General features: G+C 36.2%; 1 protein-coding gene and 1 long non-coding RNA gene across 20 annotated transcripts in view; one reads left to right on the forward strand and one right to left on the reverse strand.

The window, feature by feature from the left end:
* Positions 1-7,850, forward strand: LOC125804893 (uncharacterized). The gene is made up of 12 exons (XR_007441113.1): positions 1-569; positions 1,493-1,592; positions 1,854-1,918; positions 2,037-2,060; positions 2,182-2,242; positions 2,330-2,411; positions 4,305-4,485; positions 4,618-4,802; positions 5,752-5,849; positions 6,812-6,907; positions 7,008-7,078; positions 7,285-7,850. It is a non-coding gene; the product is annotated as an uncharacterized LOC125804893 (long non-coding RNA).
* Positions 7,851-13,077: 5,227 nt separating this feature from the next.
* LOC111194897 (deleted in malignant brain tumors 1 protein-like) overlaps positions 13,078-26,237 on the reverse strand; it is a 39,097-nt gene continuing 25,937 nt past the window's right edge. For 11 of the 19 annotated variants that reach the window (XM_049484576.1, XM_049484572.1, XM_049484563.1 and 8 more), the window contains 4 exons: positions 26,076-26,141; positions 25,607-25,765; positions 25,385-25,477; positions 23,937-24,568 (listed from right to left, as the gene is read on the reverse strand). In XM_049484576.1, the coding sequence (XP_049340533.1) occupies positions 24,555-24,568; positions 25,385-25,477; positions 25,607-25,765; positions 26,076-26,141 (332 nt within the window). In that variant the 3' untranslated portion in view covers positions 23,937-24,554. Of the gene's footprint in view, positions 13,644-13,849; positions 13,921-14,020; positions 14,117-15,078; positions 15,177-16,125; positions 16,311-16,442; positions 16,624-18,516; positions 18,599-18,685; positions 18,747-18,867; positions 18,895-19,009; positions 19,075-19,335; positions 19,436-23,936; positions 24,569-25,384; positions 25,478-25,606; positions 25,766-26,075; positions 26,142-26,237 lie in introns of those variants that run through there. The other 8 variants (XM_049484566.1, XM_049484567.1, XM_049484564.1 and 5 more) reach the window with 8 other exon arrangements.

The raw sequence follows: 26,237 nt of genomic DNA on the forward strand, positions 1-26,237 counted from the left end.
TTGTAAAAAAAACGGGAGACTTTTCTTATTATGTTATTTGTATATATATATAAATCACATTACAAATAACATAATACAAAAAATAAGTATGAACTTCTGCAACATAGATATTACATTAAGAGCAAATTAACATAAAAAAATTTACATTCAGAAGAAAGTATCAACTTCAATGTGCAATCAAATTGAAAATAAATAGCGTAACTGTAGTGCAAAACAAAAGGTCAAGAAACTAAAATAAATACATATAAATAAAACAAAGACACATTCATACGCTCACTGTTGTGGGTGCAGAACAAATTAAATCCAAACAGGATCATCATGATAAAGGTGGCCTTATGCCCTTTACTTCAGAAACTTTGTCTATTGGTTATGAATATGCTTGTTATACAACTATTATTACTAATAGTAATAATATTATAAAAAAATAACCACGATAACAATATACGTTATTATTACTATTACCAGGCCTCAACCTTGTTTTTCTTTCTCGAGAGCGCCAGCCCTGATAACAGTTCAGTGAGTGACCGAATCACTGAGTGAACGAGAGCACCAGCCCTGATAACAGTTCAGTGAGTGAAGGAATCACTGAGCATTGAGCAAGTTTCCTCGCAATGAGAGTCTCCGCCACCAGATTCGCCGGTGATTCAGTGATTCACAGACCACACAGCAGTTCCCCTGCCGGCCTGTGGGGTCGCTGCTGAGCTTAACTACTGAACTGAGAAATGAACGAATCAGCTGTGGAAGTGATTGGATTCAGTTCGTTCACTCAAATGATTCGTTCATTCGAACGAATCGTTCATGAACGACACAACACTAATTTTTCGGCGTGGTTGCGGCCTACAGCAACCTGTGTTCTAAGTTAAGTCAATAAAGCGACTTAAACTGCCTACTCGGTCCTTCTTTCAGAGTCCAGGCGGACGCTACAATATATTTAAAACCCCTTCAGTCCAGTAACAGCTGTGTTTATTTGTTTTTTAAAGTCACTGGTTAGCACTGGTTGATCTCAGTTCATAATATTGCAGCAAATATCCAGCACAACAAACCCAGCTTTAAACCCAAACCATCGCTGTATAAACAGAGACAGAGGAGAAGTTTTCTTTCAGAAACAGCGAGGGTTACCTGCGTGTTTACTAATCCGTTACTCGTTCGTGCTGGCGTTAAGATCATTTGCACGTTAGGTGGATTTACAGGGCTAACGTGTATTTATCTTATTAATCTTTAGTGATAGCAGGTAAAATCTTGGCAATGAAAGCTATATGAGTCTCGTGGCTCGAGTTTATGGGGCGTTTGGGGACAGTAGAACCAAAACAGCTTAGCTATGTAAGTTAGTTTGCTAACTTACGGAGCTACTTCATGACGCAGATTAGTCCATTCGTCATTAAATTATCATACAGTGCAAAGAAGAAATGCTGTGTTCAGATGATGTGGTAAACTATTCATCTACATGTTGTTCTTTCTTAGCTATTCATGTGATTTTCTCTATCATTAACAGGGTGGTGAGCTTCCTGAGGGCTTTGAGGATAGTTATCCTGGTGCGTGTCTTTCGTCTGGCCTCTCAGAAGAAAGATCTGGAGAAGGTCACTAGAAGAAAGGTGAGGATCTAAATGGGTGCTGGCCATCATTCTTTTATTTTAATTAAATTATATCAATTATTCATATAGATTCTAATGAAATGTTAAACTTAATTACAGTTTGATTATTTCATCATGATTCAGAGAGAATTAAATAAAAAAATTAAACATTTTGATGTATTTAGAAATAGGTTGGAAAATTATTAAAATCCATCAAAACCTTTTAAAATACACCCAAGTTACTGTTTGTATGCTGATTTGTGGCATTTGTGAATCTTGCAGGTATCTGAGAACAAAAGGCGGTAACAAAAAGGATGGATTTGATTTGGATCTCACCTATGTCACAGGTTGGGATGCTTTACCTAATTATGTAATCTTATTTGAATCTAGATTTTCTGCTTATGGTTTGGGATCCAATAGTTAATAATGTTTGTTGCCATGTCTTTTCCCTCACCTGGAAAGCAGGCACTCTACAGAAATCCCATAAAAGTAAGCTTAACAATTAAGAAAATAAAATAAAACTGAAAAGTCTGTAGAAGGCAATTATTTTAGCTGAATTATTGATTTAAACAGATTTTTATGTAACAATGTTACAATTTGCTGTATTTAGGAAGCTGCCATATTTCTGGACACAAAGCATCCCGATCATTACAGAGTTTACAATCTCTGCAGTAAGTTAGATCATATAATATTATATTATATTGCTGGAGACACTCAATAAATGAGTGGTGCTGAGCATAGCTTTGGTCTTGTTTCAGGTCAAAAAGGCTACGATCCACTGTTCTTCCATTACAGAGTGCAACGAGTGATGATTGACGACCATAACGTACCGTCATTAGAGTAAGTAATAAGCAGCACTTTACTCAAATGCTTCTTCTGCCGTTAACGTTGTGTTCCATTTAGCTTTTATGTTGGATGTTGGAGCTGGGAATAACTTCACACCTGAGTCGACAACGTTCTGTTAAAATAACTGTACAAAATATGTCGAAAAAATGTCTTACCCTATAAGTGAAACTTGCACCTGTACATAACTAGCTATTATTGAGGTGTATATGAAGCACTGTGGAACAGGGTCATGAAAAACCTGGAAAAGTCAAGGAACTTGAAAATAGTCATTTTCAGGCCTGGATAAGTTTTGGAAAAAAAAAAAACAAAAAAAAACAAAGTCAAAGTCAAATTTACTCTTTGTGACCTTTGTGTTTCCATTTATTGACTCTGTTTATCGACTCCGTTTATCGACTCTGTTTATCGACTGAGAAAAGCTATTTAAAAAATAATTTGATAACTTGATTGGAGTTTCAGATGGAATATAACTGTAAATTCACAGAGAAAAATCTAGGTGTTTAGGCTGTAATTAAGCTCTTGCTCTCTTCCACTCTTTGGGAAGCATATTGGTTATATATGCAAGTAAATTACCAGTAATGGTGACAAGAAGGCAACATTTAAACAGATGCATTTAAAAGCTGTTAAAAAATAAAGAATCTACACAATATAGACACAACCTAAACATATTCCCTGACAGCCAGATATATGCCAAATTAGTTTATTTAAAAATTGATTCTGTTCAAAGTTTTAAACAGAAGATTCTATATCATGTTTGATGAAAGTGTGAAATACTGTTTACAGGTTAAACATTAGAAATGTTTATCAGTGTTTGAAATGGGCCTGAGCTGATTAATACATCAGTGCAGAGTGAAGTAATTTAGCCCTACATTATGGAGCGCTCAGAATTTGACACATTTTATTATTGAAGATTGTGTCTTAGCATTGCTTAAATAAATGTTTTTTTTAAATTATTTAAATATATTTAATGTAAATATAGGCCTACTATAATCAGTTTTGATATACATTCTTGTCTACTCTGATGTTTTAAACACGCTATGGTCATTAAAATGTGCTGCGAAAGTATAGAAAAGGCACAGAAAATAATTTAAATTTATAGGTTAACACTATTTGTAATCTACATGTGTATACATATTTTACCCTTGTTTTCTTTTTTTCCAGAGGGAATTATAAAATAAGCTAAAGACTTTCATGTTTACTACAACTTAATTATTAATCATGTACCAGTGTTTTATAGCAAATGTAACCAAAAAATGTCCCACATTATATGTCCCAGGTTATAATTTTTTGCATTGTCAGCGATACCAGACGCACATTCACACACACAATGGAAACATGAACAGCTAGACGTGCTAATGAAACGTAAAATACTACTGCTTTTACTACTGTTGATGTTTGGTGCAGCCATCTTGCGTTCTGAACTTGTGGGTTTATTCCAGTTGAAATGTTCTACTTAGAACTTGGAAATTTCCAGTTCTGAATTCCTACTTCAGATGGAATGCAGTATAAGGATTCACATTAGAGCTCGACCCAACCTGCCCCATACACTGTCATTTTGAGCCAAAGCCCGAATTAAACCTGACCTTTTTTGAGTAAGTAGAGCATTAAAACTGAGCTTTTAAAAAACATTTTCGTTCTGTTTAGAATGAGTGAAGAATGAATAAGACCTATTATTTAAGAAAAATATTATTAATTATTAGGAACAGATCTCCAAAAGATTATAACATGAACAATGCAAACAATGATCCAAAGGCCTAAACATTAGGCTACAACAATGTCTGAATGACTTTCCTCTAATCTAGTATAATATAACATGGTTTAAGAAAAGAAAATAAATTATTTTATAATTTTATTTATAATTTTTTCCCATTTTCTCCCCAATTTACACAGCCAACCCACTCGTTAGGACTCCCCCTATCACTAGTAATGCCCCAACACACCAGGAGGATGAAGACTAGCACACTCTTTCTCCGATACATGTGACGTCAGCCACCGCTTCTTTTCGAGCTGCTGCTGATGCAGCATTGCCAAGCAGCCAGCACATTTGGAGGAAAGCGCAGCGGCAGGTGAAGTGCGTAATATGGACAGTGTGCACTTTGCACTTGTGCAACTTTTTTTTAAAAACAGTTTGATTTGTTTCTGCTATATTTTGATTCATAGCTTTATATAAAATGAAAATAACTTATAACTATATTTTCTTTAGCCCGAGGAACCTGAGGAAAGTGGTGGGAAATCTCGAGCCAGGTCAGACCTTGGGTTGGGTTTGGGCAGAGAACCTAAGCTCTTATTCACATATTGAACTTTGTGTTATTGTGTTCTCAGTGACATGTTGAACTACACTGCCAGTTTGAGGGAATGTCATTGCCATCCACTGCAAAGGAGGCAAAGGTGATGCTGAAGTTTTCACTGATTTAAAGACATCATCAATGTTTTCTATATGTATTTGATTTGATTTTTAGGTTAACCCATCACCATAGTTGTTCAGCTGAATGTCTAAAGCCATATCCAAACTGGATTCACTTATTCATTTTAGCTGAGGAGGTTTTTTTTTCACGGGTACGATGGTGTGTACATGGTTGATTGACAGCGTTTAGTTTGAGAGTGCGCAGGTACTGTATTTCTCCTGAGGTGAGGTGAATGTGTATGTATATATTCAGTGTGTCAGAACTGCTCCTTTTGTTTCTGCTGTGCTCAGTTGAAGACTGAGACCAAGTAGTTAAACATACAGCTCTGGGGAAAAAAATGGTTTTCATGCATCTTGGCATGTTCTCCTCCACCAGTCTTACACACTGCTTTTGGATAAGTTTATGCCATTCCTGGTGCAAAAATTCAAGCAGTTCAGTTTGGTTTGATGGCTTGAGATTATCCATCTTCCTCTTGATTATATTCCAGAGGTTTTCAATTAGATTTTTAAGTGGTTTCTTTTTTTCCCAGAGCTGTATGTCTGCACTCTCCTACAAAAGTATTGAAACACTGAGGCCAATTGATTTTTTTTTTCTTCTGCTCTAGTGAAAACATTTTGGTGTAACAAAAATATAATTTAAAGATGAATATTGAAGACAAATTGGTAAGTTCGGACAAAAGCTGAATTGTTGACCTTTTGTCTCCAATTCATCTTTTAATGTCAAACCCAATTTGTTTTCAGTCTAAATCAGAAATAAAGAAATGAGACTGACTTATCAAGTACTTTTGGGGGGCAGTGTATGTTTAGGGGCTGTTTCCTGTGTAGTTCCAATTAAAATCTGCAGTCAGTCTGCTCCTTTCAGAGTGACTGCACTGTTATGTGTATTGGTTATGTAATTTAATGCTCCTGGGCATTGCTGTGTTTGTTGTGCAGGTGTGGGAAAGGGCAATGGCAGTGATCTGAAGGTGCGGATCATAGTGAAAAGAGAGCAGGTGTTCCAGTGTGTCTGTGCCACGCAGACGAACTGTAGGGTAAGCTAACTTTTAAAGGTTTTCTACAGTATAAAACTGTATTTACTTCCTCATAGTCAAATGACAAGAGTAGTTTCAGTACAAAAAAGTGAAAAACTGTGAACCTTAAACACAGTGGTTTCCTAATTAAAACCAGAGCTATATGGCATATCCAGAACAGACATGTGAAGTGGGCTAATCCCACAACCCCTAAATGATTTAGTAGTTTAGGGTGATTTCACACCTACTTTTTTTATTTGTCAAAATAAACTGTTCATATTTACGTGTAGTGCTGTTTGTTTGGACATGGATGAGTACAGTAATCACAACTGCAATGAGACTGCTGAGAACTGTTGGTCTGAACTCTGAATTGGTTGGTTTGTGATGAGAACATGATCTGACCTTGATCCAACCCATCTGTCAAGCATACTCAGTTTTAAGATGTGGAGTCAGTCAAATGAACACATGCCACCTCTGCTGTTGTTCCATGTTAAACTGCACAGAAATCTGTTTACTTTCTTGCTCCCAGCCAAGACAGCTCTGACCAACAACCAAAGAGATTACAAAGATTGTTGTGACTCATTTTGGTGAGCTTGAATTTTATCCTCTGTTAAAACAACAAACCATGAGGGAAATGCTCCAAGAGAATCAATTAATTACCTGACTTGGACCGGAGCAAACAAACTATAGTGTGAAAAAACAGCCTTACATACACTATTAAAAGATTTTGTACATACATACACTAGTGAAAGCGTTTGTGAATCGGTATCATCTTAACCCCAAATCATATTTTAAATATGTACTAAAGAACAACTTTTAAATATTCAATAAGCTCATAATATTGAACCTTTAAAGACAGTAGCAGCCCACTAAAACATAAATCACATTGTAATTGTTGGGAAAGGTCTTTCAGATGTTTGTCTTATGTTCCTTTGTGTTTATTTTACTGTTCGCTCATATACTGTGTTCTCATATTTTACCAGCTGTTCCCAGATACTGAAAACAATGCCGGGGTGATCAGCTTTCAGGAAGGGCCAGTGGTTTGTGGTGATGTTAAGGTCATGTTTGAATCCAGGGCTGTAAGTTCCCAATCTATTGTAACGTAAGAATGATTTTATGGACATCGTTTTTTCCAGTTGTTTGGCAAAATGTTTTTTCTCTATTGTTCTCTATGCCCAGGGTCTTCCAAAGGGGTATGAGGACTATCCTTTCTATTTCTGGTTCAACACTTCATTTGTAGAGAACAACAGGTGAGGTTTTTGCTGTCCATTGTCCTCAGAAGCAGACACTGGCTTTGTTTACCTACCAGACCACTCTGGTTTTAGATTTTATATATAAAAATGCCAGGCCACTTAATTCATTAATTAGAATATTTTGATATTTTGTCCCCTCTCAGTTTAGTAAACATTACTGCTTTCAATGTAAAAGGATCTATAATGCTTTGGTCCCAAAACAGGCTCTATCTGTCAAGGGAGGAACTGGACAACCCTCGTAAGTCCAAAACCTGGGACATCTACAAGGAGGACTTTGGTGTGACCGTGTCTTTCAGTGACCCTGCACTTATGTAGCAGACGACACTTGCTTGTGTATCTCAACTAAAACCCTTAAGCCCTGCACAAGGTCTAAATCTTTGCTCTAATGTAGGTTTTCACACACTTATAAAAGGTGAGTGATGTTTAGGGATTGGATTCGGGCATATTGTGCCCCTAAAGCTATAGCTATAGCTATATAACCTCAACTTTATGTCCATCCCCCATCTTCACTGTAAGAGCTTTTTACTGAGCCGTGCATACATCACAATATTATGCATTTGTTTGTCAAATGTTTTTTGTCTTTAAATGAAGACAAATGTTTGTGTCAGTTTAGCATATTATGCTTCCAAAATGTAAATCTTACTCTTTAAGCTTGTGTACATCAAATAAAGCAATCGAGGCTGCCACTGTGAAATGGTCAATGGTTATGTGTGCAGAAACATTTTTTTGTAGTACACATGTATTGAAATAAATACTAATGTCTCTGTAACACTTGTCTGTCTCTTTTTTGAATTAACAACTGATCTGGGTTGCTGAATTTCTGCAATTGTTTTTAAGGATAGATCTGAGTGACTTGTTTTTTTAGAAGTAAAAAGTCTGGTCTTACAGGTGGGCATGCAACTCTAAACTCTTTAGAATCAGCAGTTTTAGAGGTGACCTTTTTCAGAAGCGCTGTCAGTGCCATTCTCATATAAAAGGCTTAAAATCAAATCTCAAATGTGCAGCTTTTATAATAGTAAATAAAATAATGTACTATGTAATTGTGTAGAACACAAACACAAAATTTAATTCTAGAATTGATATACACTATCTGCTGCTGTCAGTACAAATGGATGGCTGGATCAAAAATCAGAGGGAAAATATTAAACTGGGGATTCACAAAAATGCTTTTTCTTAAGTTCTTAAGTTTATACTTAACTTAAGAGGTCTGTTTTGGTTATTTTTCTTAATGTTTATTTTGTACCAAAAAAATGGAATAATAATATATATACCTTTTATGATACACTCACATTTCAGTGCTTGGTTTGACTCTGTTTTTTTTTTTTTTTTTTTCCTAATGTTTTCTTAAGCCTTCACATCAGTGTATCAGCACTGGCATTCAGAGCCCCTTATTCACCATCGTACTCCATTGGACATTTCAGGGACAACAGCCTTTTTTGCCCAATTATAAACACTCTTCTTGTAAAAGTTATCCAGACATAGGTAAAAAAAAAAAAAAAAAAAAACAACAGTTGAACTACAAAGTATTGAAAGACTAGGATACTAAAAGCCAGTAATGTTAGCCCTGCTTTATTTGTCTCACTATCTTTATATATCAGTTGCTTTAAACATTATAATGTTAAGCATAATTTTATTTATAAATTTAAATAGAACAAAACATAAATGTTGTTTTAATAAACGTTAGCAATAAATAATCTCAAAATAACACATCTAAAATACAGCAGACTAATAGTTTAAACCATTAAACCCAGCCTTTCATTGAGCTGAGAGAAAATTAAGTGTGCTGTTCAATTTCCAACGTTAAGAAATGGGTTAGACAAGCTATACTAATGCACCATCCATAATCTCATCAGCAGTTCAGCTGTGACTTTTGGAAGAAACCAAAGTCAATGTAAAAGAGCGGGGGGGGGGGGAGGTGGTGTCTGAGATTTAATATAACAATATTATTTTAATATAACTGTTCATAGTTAATTATTATACTTACTCTGAATTACATAAGAGTGCTAGTAAAATAAAAAAAAAAAAAAAACATATATATATATATATATATATATATATAAACATTTCGGGCACCGTAGCCCCCACACCTAGTTTTGAATGGTCGTGTCTCCCCCTCCCACTCAGTCAGTAACAACAAGACGGTCGCCCTTTTCTTCGGAATCTTCAGGGAGTTTGCAGGAGGTGTAATTTATGGGGAACAATCATTAATGTTGGGTTAAATAATCTAGTGTTTTTCACTCTGGTGCTGAAGGTCCGCTGCGCAGCTCTTTACTGTGTTTCCCTATTACTCTGTTTTCATTAAAAGCCCCTCAGTCTTAAAACAGCGGCAGTAAAACAGGCGGAGCGGTGGGCCTTCAGCAGCAGTAGTGATAACCCTGCCGGTGTAGAGTGGAGCAGCGCGAAGGGAGCTCTTTCAGTCCCGGTGAGTAATTTAGCTAGCTGGCTCTCGGTGAAGCGCGGTCTTATTATAATACTTAACTACAGCGTGGTGAGACTATTTAAACTGAAGCGTGTTAATGGCGAATAACGCTGTAAGATAGCTAAGGCTAGCGAGCTACGGTGGAGCTGGCTAAGCTAATTAGCTTAGCCAGCTCCACCGTAGCTCGCTAGCCTTAGCTTCAGTTAGCCCGATTACCTGCAGCAGCTGCCCGTTCAGAAAAAAACCCACAACCAGCGCTGTTTAAGAGCTGCTTTACGAGCTTCTCTCCCAGCATAGGGTGTGTTTTTCTCAATCAGCAGCTGCTTTTAAACCACGCTGTAGTTTAGTAATAAGATCGCGCTTCACCGAGAGTTGAAACAGCCAGTTAAATTACCTAACAGGGCTGAAAGAGCTCCTCGGTTCTCCGGTCTAATTCGGTCTAAATAAACCCAAACACCTTTGGTTTATTTAGATTTAAGTTAGCAGTTTGTTCTCTCTAGACAAAAAACGAAAATAAGAATAAAATAAAATAAAAAACAATAAAAAAATAAATAAATAAATAAAAAATAATAATAATAATAAAATAAATAAAAAATAAATAAATAAATAAATAAATAAAAAAAATAATAATAAAAAAAAAAATAAAATAAAAAAAAAAATAATATAAAAAAAAATAAGGGGGGCGCAGTCTGCGCATGCGCCAGATTTTGCGGCCGCGCATGCGCAGTAGACCGATTTTTGCGGTCATCTGCGCATGCGCGGCCGCAAAATCTGGCGCATGCGCAGTGGACCGATTTTTTGCGGTCTTCTGCGCATGCGCCAGATTTTGCGGCCGCGCATGCGCAGTGGACCGATTTTTGCGGTCTTCTGCGCATGCGCCAGATTTTGCGGCCGCGCATGCGCAGTAGACCGATTTTTTGCGGTCTACTGCGCATGCGCCAGATTTTGCGGCCGCGCATGCGCAGTGGACCGATTTTTGCGGTCTTCTGCGCATGCGCCAGATTTTGCGGCCGCGCATGCGCAGATGACCGCAAAAAATCGGTCTACTGCGCATGCGCAGAAGACCGCAAAAATCGGTCCACTGCGCATGCGCGGCCGCAAAATCTGGCGCATGCGCAGAAGACCGCAAAAAATCGGTCCACTGCGCATGCGCCAGATTTTGCGGCCGCGCATGCGCAGATGACCGCAAAAATCGGTCTACTGCGCATGCGCGGCCGCAAAATCTGGCGCATGCGCAGACTGCGCCCCCCTTATTTTTTTTTATATTATTTTTTTTTTTATTTTATTTTTTTTTTTATTATTATTTTTTTTATTTATTTATTTATTTATTTATTTTTTATTTATTTTATTATTATTATTATTTTTTATTTATTTATTTATTTTTTTATTGTTTTTTATTTTATTTTATTCTTATTTTCGTTTTTTGTCTAGAGAGAACAAACTGCTAACTTAAATCTAAATAAACCAAAGGTGTTTGGGTTTATTTAGACCGAATTAGACCGGAGAACCGAGGAGCTCTTTCAGCCCTGTTAGGTAATTTAACTGGCTGTTTCAACTCTCGGTGAAGCGCGATCTTATTACTAAACTACAGCGTGGTTTAAAAGCAGCTGCTGATTGAGAAAAACACACCCTATGCTGGGAGAGAAGCTCGTAAAGCAGCTCTTAAACAGCGCTGGTTGTGGGTTTTTTTCTGAACGGGCAGCTGCTGCAGGTAATCGGGCTAACTGAAGCTAAGGCTAGCGAGCTACGGTGGAGCTGGCTAAGCTAATTAGCTTAGCCAGCTCCACCGTAGCTCGCTAGCCTTAGCTATCTTACAGCGTTATTCGCCATTAACACGCTTCAGTTTAAATAGTCTCACCACGCTGTAGTTAAGTATTATAATAAGACCGCGCTTCACCGAGAGCCAGCTAGCTAAATTACTCACCGGGACTGAAAGAGCTCCCTTCGCGCTGCTCCACTCTACACCGGCAGGGTTATCACTACTGCTGCTGAAGGCCCACCGCTCCGCCTGTTTTACTGCCGCTGTTTTAAGACTGAGGGGCTTTTAATGAAAACAGAGTAATAGGGAAACACAGTAAAGAGCTGCGCAGCGGACCTTCAGCACCAGAGTGAAAAACACTAGATTATTTAACCCAACATTAATGATTGTTCCCCATAAATTACACCTCCTGCAAACTCCCTGAAGATTCCGAAGAAAAGGGCGACCGTCTTGTTGTTACTGACTGAGTGGGAGGGGGAGACACGACCATTCAAAACTAGGTGTGGGGGCTACGGTGCCCGAAATGTTTATATATATATATATATATATATATATATGTTTTTTTTTTTTTTTTTATTTTACTAGCACTCTTATGTAATTCAGAGTAAGTATAATAATTAACTATGAACAGTTATATTAAAATAATATTGTTATATTAAATCTCAGACACCACCTCCCCCCCCCCCCGCTCTTTTACATTGACTTTGGTTTCTTCCAAAAGTCACAGCTGAACTGCTGATGAGATTATGGATGGTGCATTAGTATAGCTTGTCTAACCCATTTCTTAACGTTGGAAATTGAACAGCACACTTAATTTTCTCTCAGCTCAATGAAAGGCTGGGTTTAATGGTTTAAACTATTAGTCTGCTGTATTTTAGATGTGTTATTTTGAGATTATTTATTGCTAACGTTTATTAAAACAACATTTATGTTTTGTTCTATTTAAATTTATAAATAAAATTATGCTTAACATTATAATGTTTAAAGCAACTGATATATAAAGATAGTGAGACAAATAAAGCAGGGCTAACATTACTGGCTTTTAGTATCCTAGTCTTTCAATACTTTGTAGTTCAACTGTTGTTTTTTTTTTTTTTTTTTTTTACCTATGTCTGGATAACTTTTACAAGAAGAGTGTTTATAATTGGGCAAAAAAGGCTGTTGTCCCTGAAATGTCCAATGGAGTACGATGGTGAATAAGGGGCTCTGAATGCCAGTGCTGATACACTGATGTGAAGGCTTAAGAAAACATTAGGAAAAAAAAAAAAAAAAAACAGAGTCAAACCAAGCACTGAAATGTGAGTGTATCATAAAAGGTATATATATTATTATTCCATTTTTTTGGTACAAAATAAACATTAAGAAAAATAACCAAAACAGACCTCTTAAGTTAAGTATAAACTTAAGAACTTAAGAAAAAGCATTTTTGTGAATCCCCAGTTTAATATTTTCCCTCTGATTTTTGATCCAGCCATCCATTTGTACTGACAGCAGCAGATAGTGTATATCAATTCTAGAATTAAATTTTGTGTTTGTGTTCTACACAATTACATAGTACATTATTTTATTTACTATTATAAAAGCTGCACATTTGAGATTTGATTTTAAGCCTTTTATATGAGAATGGCACTGACAGCGCTTCTGAAAAAGGTCACCTCTAAAACTGCTGATTCTAAAGAGTTTAGAGTTGCATGCCCACCTGTAAGACCAGACTTTTTACTTCTAAAAAAACAAGTCACTCAGATCTATCCTTAAAAACAATTGCAGAAATTCAGCAACCCAGATCAGTTGTTAATTCAAAAAAGAGACAGACAAGTGTTACAGAGACATTAGTATTTATTTCAATACATGTGTACTACAAAAAAATGTTTCTGCACACATAACCATTGACCATTTCACAGTGGCAGCCTCGATTGCTTTATTTGATGTACACAAGCTTAAAGAGTAAGATTTACATTTTGGAAGCATAATATGCTAAACTGACACAAACATTTGTCTTCATTTAAAGACAAAAAACATTTGACAAACAAATGCATAATATTGTGATGTATGCACGGCTCAGTAAAAAGCTCTTACAGTGAAGATGGGGGATGGACATAAAGTTGAGGTTATATAGCTATAGCTATAGCTTTAGGGGCACAATATGCCCGAATCCAATCCCTAAACATCACTCACCTTTTATAAGTGTGTGAAAACCTACATTAGAGCAAAGATTTAGACCTTGTGCAGGGCTTAAGGGTTTTAGTTGAGATACACAAGCAAGTGTCGTCTGCTACATAAGTGCAGGGTCACTGAAAGACACGGTCACACCAAAGTCCTCCTTGTAGATGTCCCAGGTTTTGGACTTACGAGGGTTGTCCAGTTCCTCCCTTGACAGATAGAGCCTGTTTTGGGACCAAAGCATTATAGATCCTTTTACATTGAAAGCAGTAATGTTTACTAAACTGAGAGGGGACAAAATATCAAAATATTCTAATTAATGAATTAAGTGGCCTGGCATTTTTATATATAAAATCTAAAACCAGAGTGGTCTGGTAGGTAAACAAAGCCAGTGTCTGCTTCTGAGGACAATGGACAGCAAAAACCTCACCTGTTGTTCTCTACAAATGAAGTGTTGAACCAGAAATAGAAAGGATAGTCCTCATACCCCTTTGGAAGACCCTGGGCATAGAGAACAATAGAGAAAAAACATTTTGCCAAACAACTGGAAAAAACGATGTCCATAAAATCATTCTTACGTTACAATAGATTGGGAACTTACAGCCCTGGATTCAAACATGACCTTAACATCACCACAAACCACTGGCCCTTCCTGAAAGCTGATCACCCCGGCATTGTTTTCAGTATCTGGGAACAGCTGGTAAAATATGAGAACACAGTATATGAGCGAACAGTAAAATAAACACAAAGGAACATAAGACAAACATCTGAAAGACCTTTCCCAACAATTACAATGTGATTTATGTTTTAGTGGGCTGCTACTGTCTTTAAAGGTTCAATATTATGAGCTTATTGAATATTTAAAAGTTGTTCTTTAGTACATATTTAAAATATGATTTGGGGTTAAGATGATACCGATTCACAAACGCTTTCACTAGTGTATGTATGTACAAAATCTTTTAATAGTGTATGTAAGGCTGTTTTTTCACACTATAGTTTGTTTGCTCCGGTCCAAGTCAGGTAATTAATTGATTCTCTTGGAGCATTTCCCTCATGGTTTGTTGTTTTAACAGAGGATAAAATTCAAGCTCACCAAAATGAGTCACAACAATCTTTGTAATCTCTTTGGTTGTTGGTCAGAGCTGTCTTGGCTGGGAGCAAGAAAGTAAACAGATTTCTGTGCAGTTTAACATGGAACAACAGCAGAGGTGGCATGTGTTCATTTGACTGACTCCACATCTTAAAACTGAGTATGCTTGACAGATGGGTTGGATCAAGGTCAGATCATGTTCTCATCACAAACCAACCAATTCAGAGTTCAGACCAACAGTTCTCAGCAGTCTCATTGCAGTTGTGATTACTGTACTCATCCATGTCCAAACAAACAGCACTACACGTAAATATGAACAGTTTATTTTGACAAATAAAAAAAGTAGGTGTGAAATCACCCTAAACTACTAAATCATTTAGGGGTTGTGGGATTAGCCCACTTCACATGTCTGTTCTGGATATGCCATATAGCTCTGGTTTTAATTAGGAAACCACTGTGTTTAAGGTTCACAGTTTTTCACTTTTTTGTACTGAAACTACTCTTGTCATTTGACTATGAGGAAGTAAATACAGTTTTATACTGTAGAAAACCTTTAAAAGTTAGCTTACCCTACAGTTCGTCTGCGTGGCACAGACACACTGGAACACCTGCTCTCTTTTCACTATGATCCGCACCTTCAGATCACTGCCATTGCCCTTTCCCACACCTGCACAACAAACACAGCAATGCCCAGGAGCATTAAATTACATAACCAATACACATAACAGTGCAGTCACTCTGAAAGGAGCAGACTGACTGCAGATTTTAATTGGAACTACACAGGAAACAGCCCCTAAACATACACTGCCCCCCAAAAGTACTTGATAAGTCAGTCTCATTTCTTTATTTCTGATTTAGACTGAAAACAAATTGGGTTTGACATTAAAAGATGAATTGGAGACAAAAGGTCAACAATTCAGCTTTTGTCCGAACTTACCAATTTGTCTTCAATATTCATCTTTAAATTATATTTTTGTTACACCAAAATGTTTTCACTAGAGCAGAAGAAAAAAAAAATCAATTGGCCTCAGTGTTTCAATACTTTTGTAGGAGAGTGCAGACATACAGCTCTGGGAAAAAAAGAAACCACTTAAAAATCTAATTGAAAACCTCTGGAATATAATCAAGAGGAAGATGGATAATCTCAAGCCATCAAACCAAACTGAACTGCTTGAATTTTTGCACCAGGAATGGCATAAACTTATCCAAAAGCAGTGTGTAAGACTGGTGGAGGAGAACATGCCAAGATGCATGAAAACCATTTTTTTCCCCAGAGCTGTATGTTTAACTACTTGGTCTCAGTCTTCAACTGAGCACAGCAGAAACAAAAGGAGCAGTTCTGACACACTGAATATATACATACACATTCACCTCACCTCAGGAGAAATACAGTACCTGCGCACTCTCAAACTAAACGCTGTCAATCAACCATGTACACACCATCGTACCCGTGAAAAAAAAACCTCCTCAGCTAAAATGAATAAGTGAATCCAGTTTGGATATGGCTTTAGACATTCAGCTGAACAACTATGGTGATGGGTTAACCTAAAAATCAAATCAAATACATATAGAAAACATTGATGATGTCTTTAAATCAGTGAAAACTTCAGCATCACCTTTGCCTCCTTTGCAGTGGATGGCAATGACATTCCCTCAAACTGGCAGTGTAGTTCAACATGTCACTGAGAACACAATAACACAAAGTTCAATATGTGAATAAGAGCTTAGGTTCTCTGCCCAAACCCAACCCAAGGTCTGACCTGGCTCGAGATTTCCCACCACTTTCCTCAGGTTCCTCGGGCTAAAGAAAATATAGTTATAAGTTATTTTCATTTTATATAAAGCTATGAATCAAAATATAGCAGAAACAAATCAAACTGTTTTAAAAAAAAAGTTGCACAAGTGCAAAGTGCACACTGTCCATATTACGCACTTCACCTGCCGCTGCGCTTTCCTCCAAATGTGCTGGCTGCTTGGCAATGCTGCATCAGCAGCAGCTCGAAAAGAAGCGGTGGCTGACGTCACATGTATCGGAGAAAGAGTGTGCTAGTCTTCATCCTCCTGGTGTGTTGGGGCATTACTAGTGATAGGGGGAGTCCTAACGAGTGGGTTGGCTGTGTAAATTGGGGAGAAAATGGGAAAAAATTATAAATAAAATTATAAAATAATTTATTTTCTTTTCTTAAACCATGTTATATTATACTAGATTAGAGGAAAGTCATTCAGACATTGTTGTAGCCTAATGTTTAGGCCTTTGGATCATTGTTTGCATTGTTCATGTTATAATCTTTTGGAGATCTGTTCCTAATAATTAATAATATTTTTCTTAAATAATAGGTCTTATTCATTCTTCACTCATTCTAAACAGAACGAAAATGTTTTTTAAAAGCTCAGTTTTAATGCTCTACTTACTCAAAAAAGGTCAGGTTTAATTCGGGCTTTGGCTCAAAATGACAGTGTATGGGGCAGGTTGGGTCGAGCTCTAATGTGAATCCTTATACTGCATTCCATCTGAAGTAGGAATTCAGAACTGGAAATTTCCAAGTTCTAAGTAGAACATTTCAACTGGAATAAACCCACAAGTTCAGAACGCAAGATGGCTGCACCAAACATCAACAGTAGTAAAAGCAGTAGTATTTTACGTTTCATTAGCACGTCTAGCTGTTCATGTTTCCATTGTGTGTGTGAATGTGCGTCTGGTATCGCTGACAATGCAAAAAATTATAACCTGGGACATATAATGTGGGACATTTTTTGGTTACATTTGCTATAAAACACTGGTACATGATTAATAATTAAGTTGTAGTAAACATGAAAGTCTTTAGCTTATTTTATAATTCCCTCTGGAAAAAAAGAAAACAAGGGTAAAATATGTATACACATGTAGATTACAAATAGTGTTAACCTATAAATTTAAATTATTTTCTGTGCCTTTTCTATACTTTCGCAGCACATTTTAATGACCATAGCGTGTTTAAAACATCAGAGTAGACAAGAATGTATATCAAAACTGATTATAGTAGGCCTATATTTACATTAAATATATTTAAATAATTTAAAAAAAACATTTATTTAAGCAATGCTAAGACACAATCTTCAATAATAAAATGTGTCAAATTCTGAGCGCTCCATAATGTAGGGCTAAATTACTTCACTCTGCACTGATGTATTAATCAGCTCAGGCCCATTTCAAACACTGATAAACATTTCTAATGTTTAACCTGTAAACAGTATTTCACACTTTCATCAAACATGATATAGAATCTTCTGTTTAAAACTTTGAACAGAATCAATTTTTAAATAAACTAATTTGGCATATATCTGGCTGTCAGGGAATATGTTTAGGTTGTGTCTATATTGTGTAGATTCTTTATTTTTTAACAGCTTTTAAATGCATCTGTTTAAATGTTGCCTTCTTGTCACCATTACTGGTAATTTACTTGCATATATAACCAATATGCTTCCCAAAGAGTGGAAGAGAGCAAGAGCTTAATTACAGCCTAAACACCTAGATTTTTCTCTGTGAATTTACAGTTATATTCCATCTGAAACTCCAATCAAGTTATCAAATTATTTTTTAAATAGCTTTTCTCAGTCGATAAACAGAGTCGATAAACGGAGTCGATAAACAGAGTCAATAAATGGAAACACAAAGGTCACAAAGAGTAAATTTGACTTTGACTTTGTTTTTTTTTGTTTTGTTTTTTTCCAAAACTTATCCAGGCCTGAAAATGACTATTTTCAAGTTCCTTGACTTTTCCAGGTTTTTCATGACCCTGTTCCACAGTGCTTCATATACACCTCAATAATAGCTAGTTATGTACAGGTGCAAGTTTCACTTATAGGGTAAGACATTTTTTCGACATATTTTGTACAGTTATTTTAACAGAACGTTGTCGACTCAGGTGTGAAGTTATTCCCAGCTCCAACATCCAACATAAAAGCTAAATGGAACACAACGTTAACGGCAGAAGAAGCATTTGAGTAAAGTGCTGCTTATTACTTACTCTAATGACGGTACGTTATGGTCGTCAATCATCACTCGTTGCACTCTGTAATGGAAGAACAGTGGATCGTAGCCTTTTTGACCTGAAACAAGACCAAAGCTATGCTCAGCACCACTCATTTATTGAGTGTCTCCAGCAATATAATATAATATTATATGATCTAACTTACTGCAGAGATTGTAAACTCTGTAATGATCGGGATGCTTTGTGTCCAGAAATATGGCAGCTTCCTAAATACAGCAAATTGTAACATTGTTACATAAAAATCTGTTTAAATCAATAATTCAGCTAAAATAATTGCCTTCTACAGACTTTTCAGTTTTATTTTATTTTCTTAATTGTTAAGCTTACTTTTATGGGATTTCTGTAGAGTGCCTGCTTTCCAGGTGAGGGAAAAGACATGGCAACAAACATTATTAACTATTGGATCCCAAACCATAAGCAGAAAATCTAGATTCAAATAAGATTACATAATTAGGTAAAGCATCCCAACCTGTGACATAGGTGAGATCCAAATCAAATCCATCCTTTTTGTTACCGCCTTTTGTTCTCAGATACCTGCAAGATTCACAAATGCCACAAATCAGCATACAAACAGTAACTTGGGTGTATTTTAAAAGGTTTTGATGGATTTTAATAATTTTCCAACCTATTTCTAAATACATCAAAATGTTTAATTTTTTTATTTAATTCTCTCTGAATCATGATGAAATAATCAAACTGTAATTAAGTTTAACATTTCATTAGAATCTATATGAATAATTGATATAATTTAATTAAAATAAAAGAATGATGGCCAGCACCCATTTAGATCCTCACCTTTCTTCTAGTGACCTTCTCCAGATCTTTCTTCTGAGAGGCCAGACGAAAGACACGCACCAGGATAACTATCCTCAAAGCCCTCAGGAAGCTCACCACCCTGTTAATGATAGAGAAAATCACATGAATAGCTAAGAAAGAACAACATGTAGATGAATAGTTTACCACATCATCTGAACACAGCATTTCTTCTTTGCACTGTATGATAATTTAATGACGAATGGACTAATCTGCGTCATGAAGTAGCTCCGTAAGTTAGCAAACTAACTTACATAGCTAAGCTGTTTTGGTTCTACTGTCCCCAAACGCCCCATAAACTCGAGCCACGAGACTCATATAGCTTTCATTGCCAAGATTTTACCTGCTATCACTAAAGATTAATAAGATAAATACACGTTAGCCCTGTAAATCCACCTAACGTGCAAATGATCTTAACGCCAGCACGAACGAGTAACGGATTAGTAAACACGCAGGTAACCCTCGCTGTTTCTGAAAGAAAACTTCTCCTCTGTCTCTGTTTATACAGCGATGGTTTGGGTTTAAAGCTGGGTTTGTTGTGCTGGATATTTGCTGCAATATTATGAACTGAGATCAACCAGTGCTAACCAGTGACTTTAAAAAACAAATAAACACAGCTGTTACTGGACTGAAGGGGTTTTAAATATATTGTAGCGTCCGCCTGGACTCTGAAAGAAGGACCGAGTAGGCAGTTTAAGTCGCTTTATTGACTTAACTTAGAACACAGGTTGCTGTAGGCCGCAACCACGCCGAAAAATTAGTGTTGTGTCGTTCATGAACGATTCGTTCGAATGAACGAATCATTTGAGTGAACGAACTGAATCCAATCACTTCCACAGCTGATTCGTTCATTTCTCAGTTCAGTAGTTAAGCTCAGCAGCGACCCCACAGGCCGGCAGGGGAACTGCTGTGTGGTCTGTGAATCACTGAATCACCGGCGAATCTGGTGGCGGAGACTCTCATTGCGAGGAAACTTGCTCAATGCTCAGTGATTCCTTCACTCACTGAACTGTTATCAGGGCTGGTGCTCTCGTTCACTCAGTGATTCGGTCACTCACTGAACTGTTATCAGGGCTGGCGCTCTCGAGAAAGAAAAACAAGGTTGAGGCCTGGTAATAGTAATAATAACGTATATTGTTATCGTGGTTATTTTTTTATAATATTATTACTATTAGTAATAATAGTTGTATAACAAGCATATTCATAACCAATAGACAAAGTTTCTGAAGTAAAGGGCATAAGGCCACCTTTATCATGATGATCCTGTTTGGATTTAATTTGTTCTGCACCCACAACAGTGAGCGTATGAATGTGTCTTTGTTTTATTTATATGTATTTATTTTAGTTTCTTGACCTTTTGTTTTGCACTACAGTTACGCTATTTATTTTCAATTTGATTGCACATTGAAGTTGATACTTTCTTCTGAATGTAAATTTTTTTATGTTAATTTGCTCTTAATGTAATATCTATGTTGCAGAAGTTCATACTTATTTTTTGTATTATGTTATTTGTAATGTGATTTATATATATATACAAATAACATAATAAGAAAAGTCTCCCGTTTTTTTTACAAGTGTTGTAAAATATATATAAATAACAAATATTGAAATATGTAACTAAATGTTGGGTTTATTATACGATATCGTATAATAAACCCAACATTTAGTTACATATTTCAATATTTGTTATTTATATATATTTTTACAACACTTGTAAAAAAAACGGGAGACCTTTCCGTCTCCCATCTTTTTAGTGAACTTATTCTAATGGTTCAGTTCATCTAAAAGAGCTGTTATGCCAATCACTACGAAAAATAACAAAAGGCTAGTGCTAACTGGTTAACTCTAGCTCTCACTCTCAGCACACACTCACGGGCAGCTCTTCTCTCTCTCTCTCTCTCCCTTTACACACACACACACACACACACACACACACACACACACACACACACACACACACACACACACGGGCTTTCCTGCTCTGCCCCTCCCCCTACCCCAATCACAAGCCCAGCACAGAACAGAACAGTGAATTCACAGTGAACAGAATATAAAAGCAGCTTCGCTACAATATAGCTAATTGTTAAGAATTTAAAGATTAGGCTCCTGAAAGCCAGTAATGTTGACCCTGCTAAAAAGTCCAGCTCAAAATCAGAAGAAAACATTCCCTATACTCCCTATATTTAACGATATAGCCTCCCAGTATAAAGTACGTTTTTTCTGCTTTTGAGATGGATTATTTATTAGAGAGTGTAAATCTGTACTGCAGTAAAAGTGTGTAGTTTCATAAACTTGGCTCGACCTAAATTTGGCTCACTATCTTCATAGGTCAGTTGCTTTAAAACAAAGTAATGTTAGCATAATGTAATGGAAGTGTGACTATTTTCACCGGGTAAAAGAAGCAGGGGGACTAATTTCATCCCTTAATTTAAAACTTCACAGTGCAGTTTACACTACACTGCAAAAAAAAAAAAACTAGACATAAAATATATGCAAATTAAGACAAATATATGTATTAAGCAAAACAAATCTGCCAATCGGGTAAGCAACATTTTCTTAGTAAGATTTCTTACAAAAAAGCAATGGCAAAGTCTCAAAATGAGTGAAGTAACACCTAAATCAAGCAAAAAAAGTCACTGTTTATGGACACAGAATAACTTGATTGCTGCTTAATTGTGCTTATTTTGAGTTCAAATTACTTAAAATAAGGTACAAATTCTAAGTAAGAATGATTAAGATAATTATCCCTAAAATAAGCAAAATAATCTAACACTTACACCATGCTTAGTAAGACAAAAAGTCTTATCAGAGAAGAAAATAAGATTTATTGCCTTAAATTTAGATAATTTCACTTGCTAAGATTTAGTTTTTTGCAATGTAATGACTGTGAAAAACTTATTACAATATAGATAACTAACTACCTATGTAGTTATGTATGCATTAGTATGGTACCTAAGCTGTCAGTCCTCTGCTATTCTGAGCACTTCAGAATAAAGATGAATCATATTTGTCAGCAAGTTCTTAGATTTTAAAATGCTATTTTATTATACACACACACACACACACACATATATATCATATACATATATGTATAATGAGAGTACACCAATTTAGCTGTGAGTAAAGGAGAGATTCTAGTTGAGAAACTGTTAAAATGAAGTAGGGCAGTAGGGCTGCCACGATTAGTCGACTAGTCACGATTATGTCGACTATTAAAATAGTCGACGACTAATTTAATAGTCGATTAGTCGTTTTTTTTTTTTTTCTTTGTTTTTGCTCTCCAAACTGCTGCGACTGCCTTTCTGTCCTGGACGCACATGCGCAGTAGTGGAAACCGGGGTAGGTAGTGGACGACATCTCAGGACATTATACAGACAGGCTCTGGTTTCATGGCTACCCCGCTACAGAACTCAAAAGTGTGGGATCACCAAGAAAATAAAAGTGAAACGCGTGCAATGCAATATCTGCAATGAAGAACTTGCATTCCTCGGCAGCACAACCGCGATGCACGAGCACCTGAAAAGGAGGCATGTTGTGGCTGATTAAATGACGAAGAAGCTAAATTGCTATTTAGCTGCTAAAATTAGCGTAAACAGAGCGTTAACTTAGTACTTAACTTACTCATCTTGATAGCTTTAAAACAGAGGTCACTAATAGGCGGACCGCGATCCGGACCCGGACGTTGTCACAAATGCCGTCCCAAACCGATAAACTACAGAGAAGGATTTCATTCTGACAGTGGCTTCTGTTTTCAGTGCTTTTCGGTGCAGTAAACTCACAGATCAGTCATGTGTGGTGTAAAATCACCAAACGCTCTCCTCTGCAATTCAGATCTGTGCAGACCGCTGCCCTGGCTAGTGAATTGGGACGCGGACAGGGAAAAACGCCTTTATAAAGAGATAGGGAGCCCAAGAACTGGCAGAAAAACAAGATCAGGCAGAAACTAAAGACACACTGAGTGCGACAGAGAGACGGTAATGTACACAATATCTGGACAGAGAGGCATTTTTTATTAATATACTTTTTTTTCATAATAGTTCAAACAACCTCACGGTTGAGATGTTTCATAAATGCCAGTGCCTTATCCTTATTTTACACAGTTGTTTACACTTTATGCTAAACAGTAAAATAATTGTCTGTTACAACAAGCTGCATATTTCATTAAAGGTTTAATGAACTATGATTTTAATTGTTTTTATTTTTAGTTAGCATATAGCTGAAATCTAATGATGGTTGTATAATAGCAGCTGCATTCTATTGTGATAAACTGTGTTTTATATTCAATTAACGTATGATCCGATTAGTCGACTAATCATAAAAAATAATCGGTGATTAGTCGACTATAAAAATAATCGTTTGTGGCAGCCCTAATTAGCAGTATTGCCATTTTATCTCAGTTTTGGTTGTCTTTCATTTTTGCATCATCTGAACCTGGGAGTTGTTCTTTAAATTGTCAATATGTCCATACATACACCTTGTTTTAAATAGCTTGTGCTTAATTTAAATGAAACAAAACTTAAAAGCTGGTGTTTTAATAAATATTAGCAATAAATAATACACATCTAAAACAGTAAAACCATAAATGTAATACATACTTTTTATTTGACTAGACTAGGCTAAAATGTTTTGTTGACTAAATGACTAAAGTGTGACAAACAAAAGACTAAAACTAAATTAAAGTCACCTGTCAGAATAAATGCTGGACTGTATCTGTACTTAATTTTAAATACTTGTCATTCTTAATTCTCTGTTCTGAACATTTTCATCCAGGCTTGCTTGTTTAAAAAAAATAGTTGTTTTACTAATTCTATTATTTCATCATGATAGTGTGTATCCTGCAGTAAAGTTATTTATTTGGTTACTTTTTTTGACATTTCTAGTTTAGTACATTAATTACAAATACAGGCAGTGTATAAAATGGTATGAGAGAAGTGCTGAATCAGGGGTTTGCCCAGGATCCCATACAAGCTAAAAGCAGTGTATGTTAATGCGACAAATGTATGAACTATGGAGAACTGTAGATCTTCTTATTTGGATAAACTATTACAGGACTACAGTAACTATGTGAAAGTAAATCTACAGATCTTTCTCTTCTGTAAATTCAGGCCCAGTCCCCGAAGACCCAGCATCTTCAGTGTCCTGGAGCTCAAGCAGCAGCACTTGCCACTCCACCGTCTCCATCCCCACCCGAAAGAGGAAGATCAGCAGAAGGAGGCTTCCAGGATGTAAAGAGGAGGAGAGGAGAGGGAGAGCAGATCAAAGCTTTGTAAATTGCTTTCTAAATAAGTGTTTTTTTTTCATTGTTATTGCTTGTGTCTGTGTTTTCTATTTATTTGTTACAAAAAAATGTAAATGTGGGTTTGAGGGCCTGATTTAAGTGTCTCCCTATTTCTTCCTTTTTTTCTTCTTTCTTTTCCCTTTTCCCCAAGATCTCATGACCTCTCGCCACAGAAATAACTCAAAAAAGTAAACAGGCACAGTAACATATTTTGATAGTTTGAGGTGCTACACATTTGGTACCTACAGCACATGTGAACCTACAGAAACTCCATGCACAAACAATAAAATAATCCCTGTCAATCATCTTGCATTACTGTTACAGAAACTAAACATCCACAGGGTCTAAAAGTCTAACATTGCCCTCTACTGGAAACTGAAAATACTGGTAGTGCCCTATGATAGTGAATATTAAAGTTGCAATAAAAGAGCAATACATAGAACAATAAAAAGCAAAGAAAACTAAAATTATTGTTAAAAGTTTTTTTATCCAATAGCTTTTATAAATACATTTTATTGAATGAGAAGATACATTATTCAGAACATTATTCAGTGGGAAGAAAAGATAGATAAATTGGTGTAATTTATTAACAAAGGAAGAAAATCTCCAAAAAAAACACTAAATATTTAAACACTAAAATATAACAATATGAAAAGAGAGTTATCTGACAAGTATTTGATTAACTGCTACATTATTTCTGTAAAGATCAGACATTTCTGCTTTGAGAGAAAAAAAAAAACATTTTACTCTTACTTTCAGTTGAGACAGTAATTCTTTTAGGGATGAGCCTGGTGTCAATCTCCTCATAGACAGGCTCAGCTGAAGTCTTCCTCCTCTTAGAGATCACTGTGAGAGAGACAGAGAGAAACATGGAGTCAGTTCAGTAGAAGAGAAGACTGATGACAGATTGAAGTACTAATGATGATTAGAGAAAGTACAGAAAGTGGATTGTAGATGATCTCTGAATCCCCCTACCTCTCCTGAGCACTCTGTTCTGATAAAACAGCACAACCAGAAGCACTAAGGCCAGGAAGAGCACATATCCCAGAACCAGGAGAGACACTGGATAGATGGAGGGAACAGCTGGTGGAGGAGTTTGTGGAAGTATGATTCTTCTTGTCTGTGGTTGAGAATCTAAAAAACAAATATACAAAATGTATAGACAATTTATACATGAACACAGTCCTTTTATTGGATGTGAATAATTTTGTGATGAATATTATGGAAGATGACATATGAAATGTCTATAAACACAGAATGATCTAGACAGACTGGTGCAAAGCACATACAGACTCTCACTATTGTTGCTTTCTATCCTTTCTATCCAAAAACATTACAATTATTAAATGATGGAAACCAAATGTGTGTGACCAACATTATGATCAACAATAGTTACCGAAGTTGCTATCAAGCCTGTTTACAATGGAGAAAAGTGGTCCCTGACCTTGCAAGACAAAATGTCCCATCTGTCCTCTTTTATTATTTAAAGGCAAAGTATGATACAGGAAGCCTAGTGAGTGAGCATAAAATAACAATGTGATGTAAGTATTTTTCTCAAGCATGTGTAAAGTTTCTGTAACAGTTAGGAGGCAAATATATTCAGTTG

The sequence above is a fragment of the Astyanax mexicanus genome, chromosome 11 (genome assembly GCF_023375975.1).
Source record: "Astyanax mexicanus isolate ESR-SI-001 chromosome 11, AstMex3_surface, whole genome shotgun sequence".
Lineage (NCBI taxonomy): Eukaryota > Metazoa > Chordata > Actinopteri > Characiformes > Acestrorhamphidae > Astyanax > Astyanax mexicanus.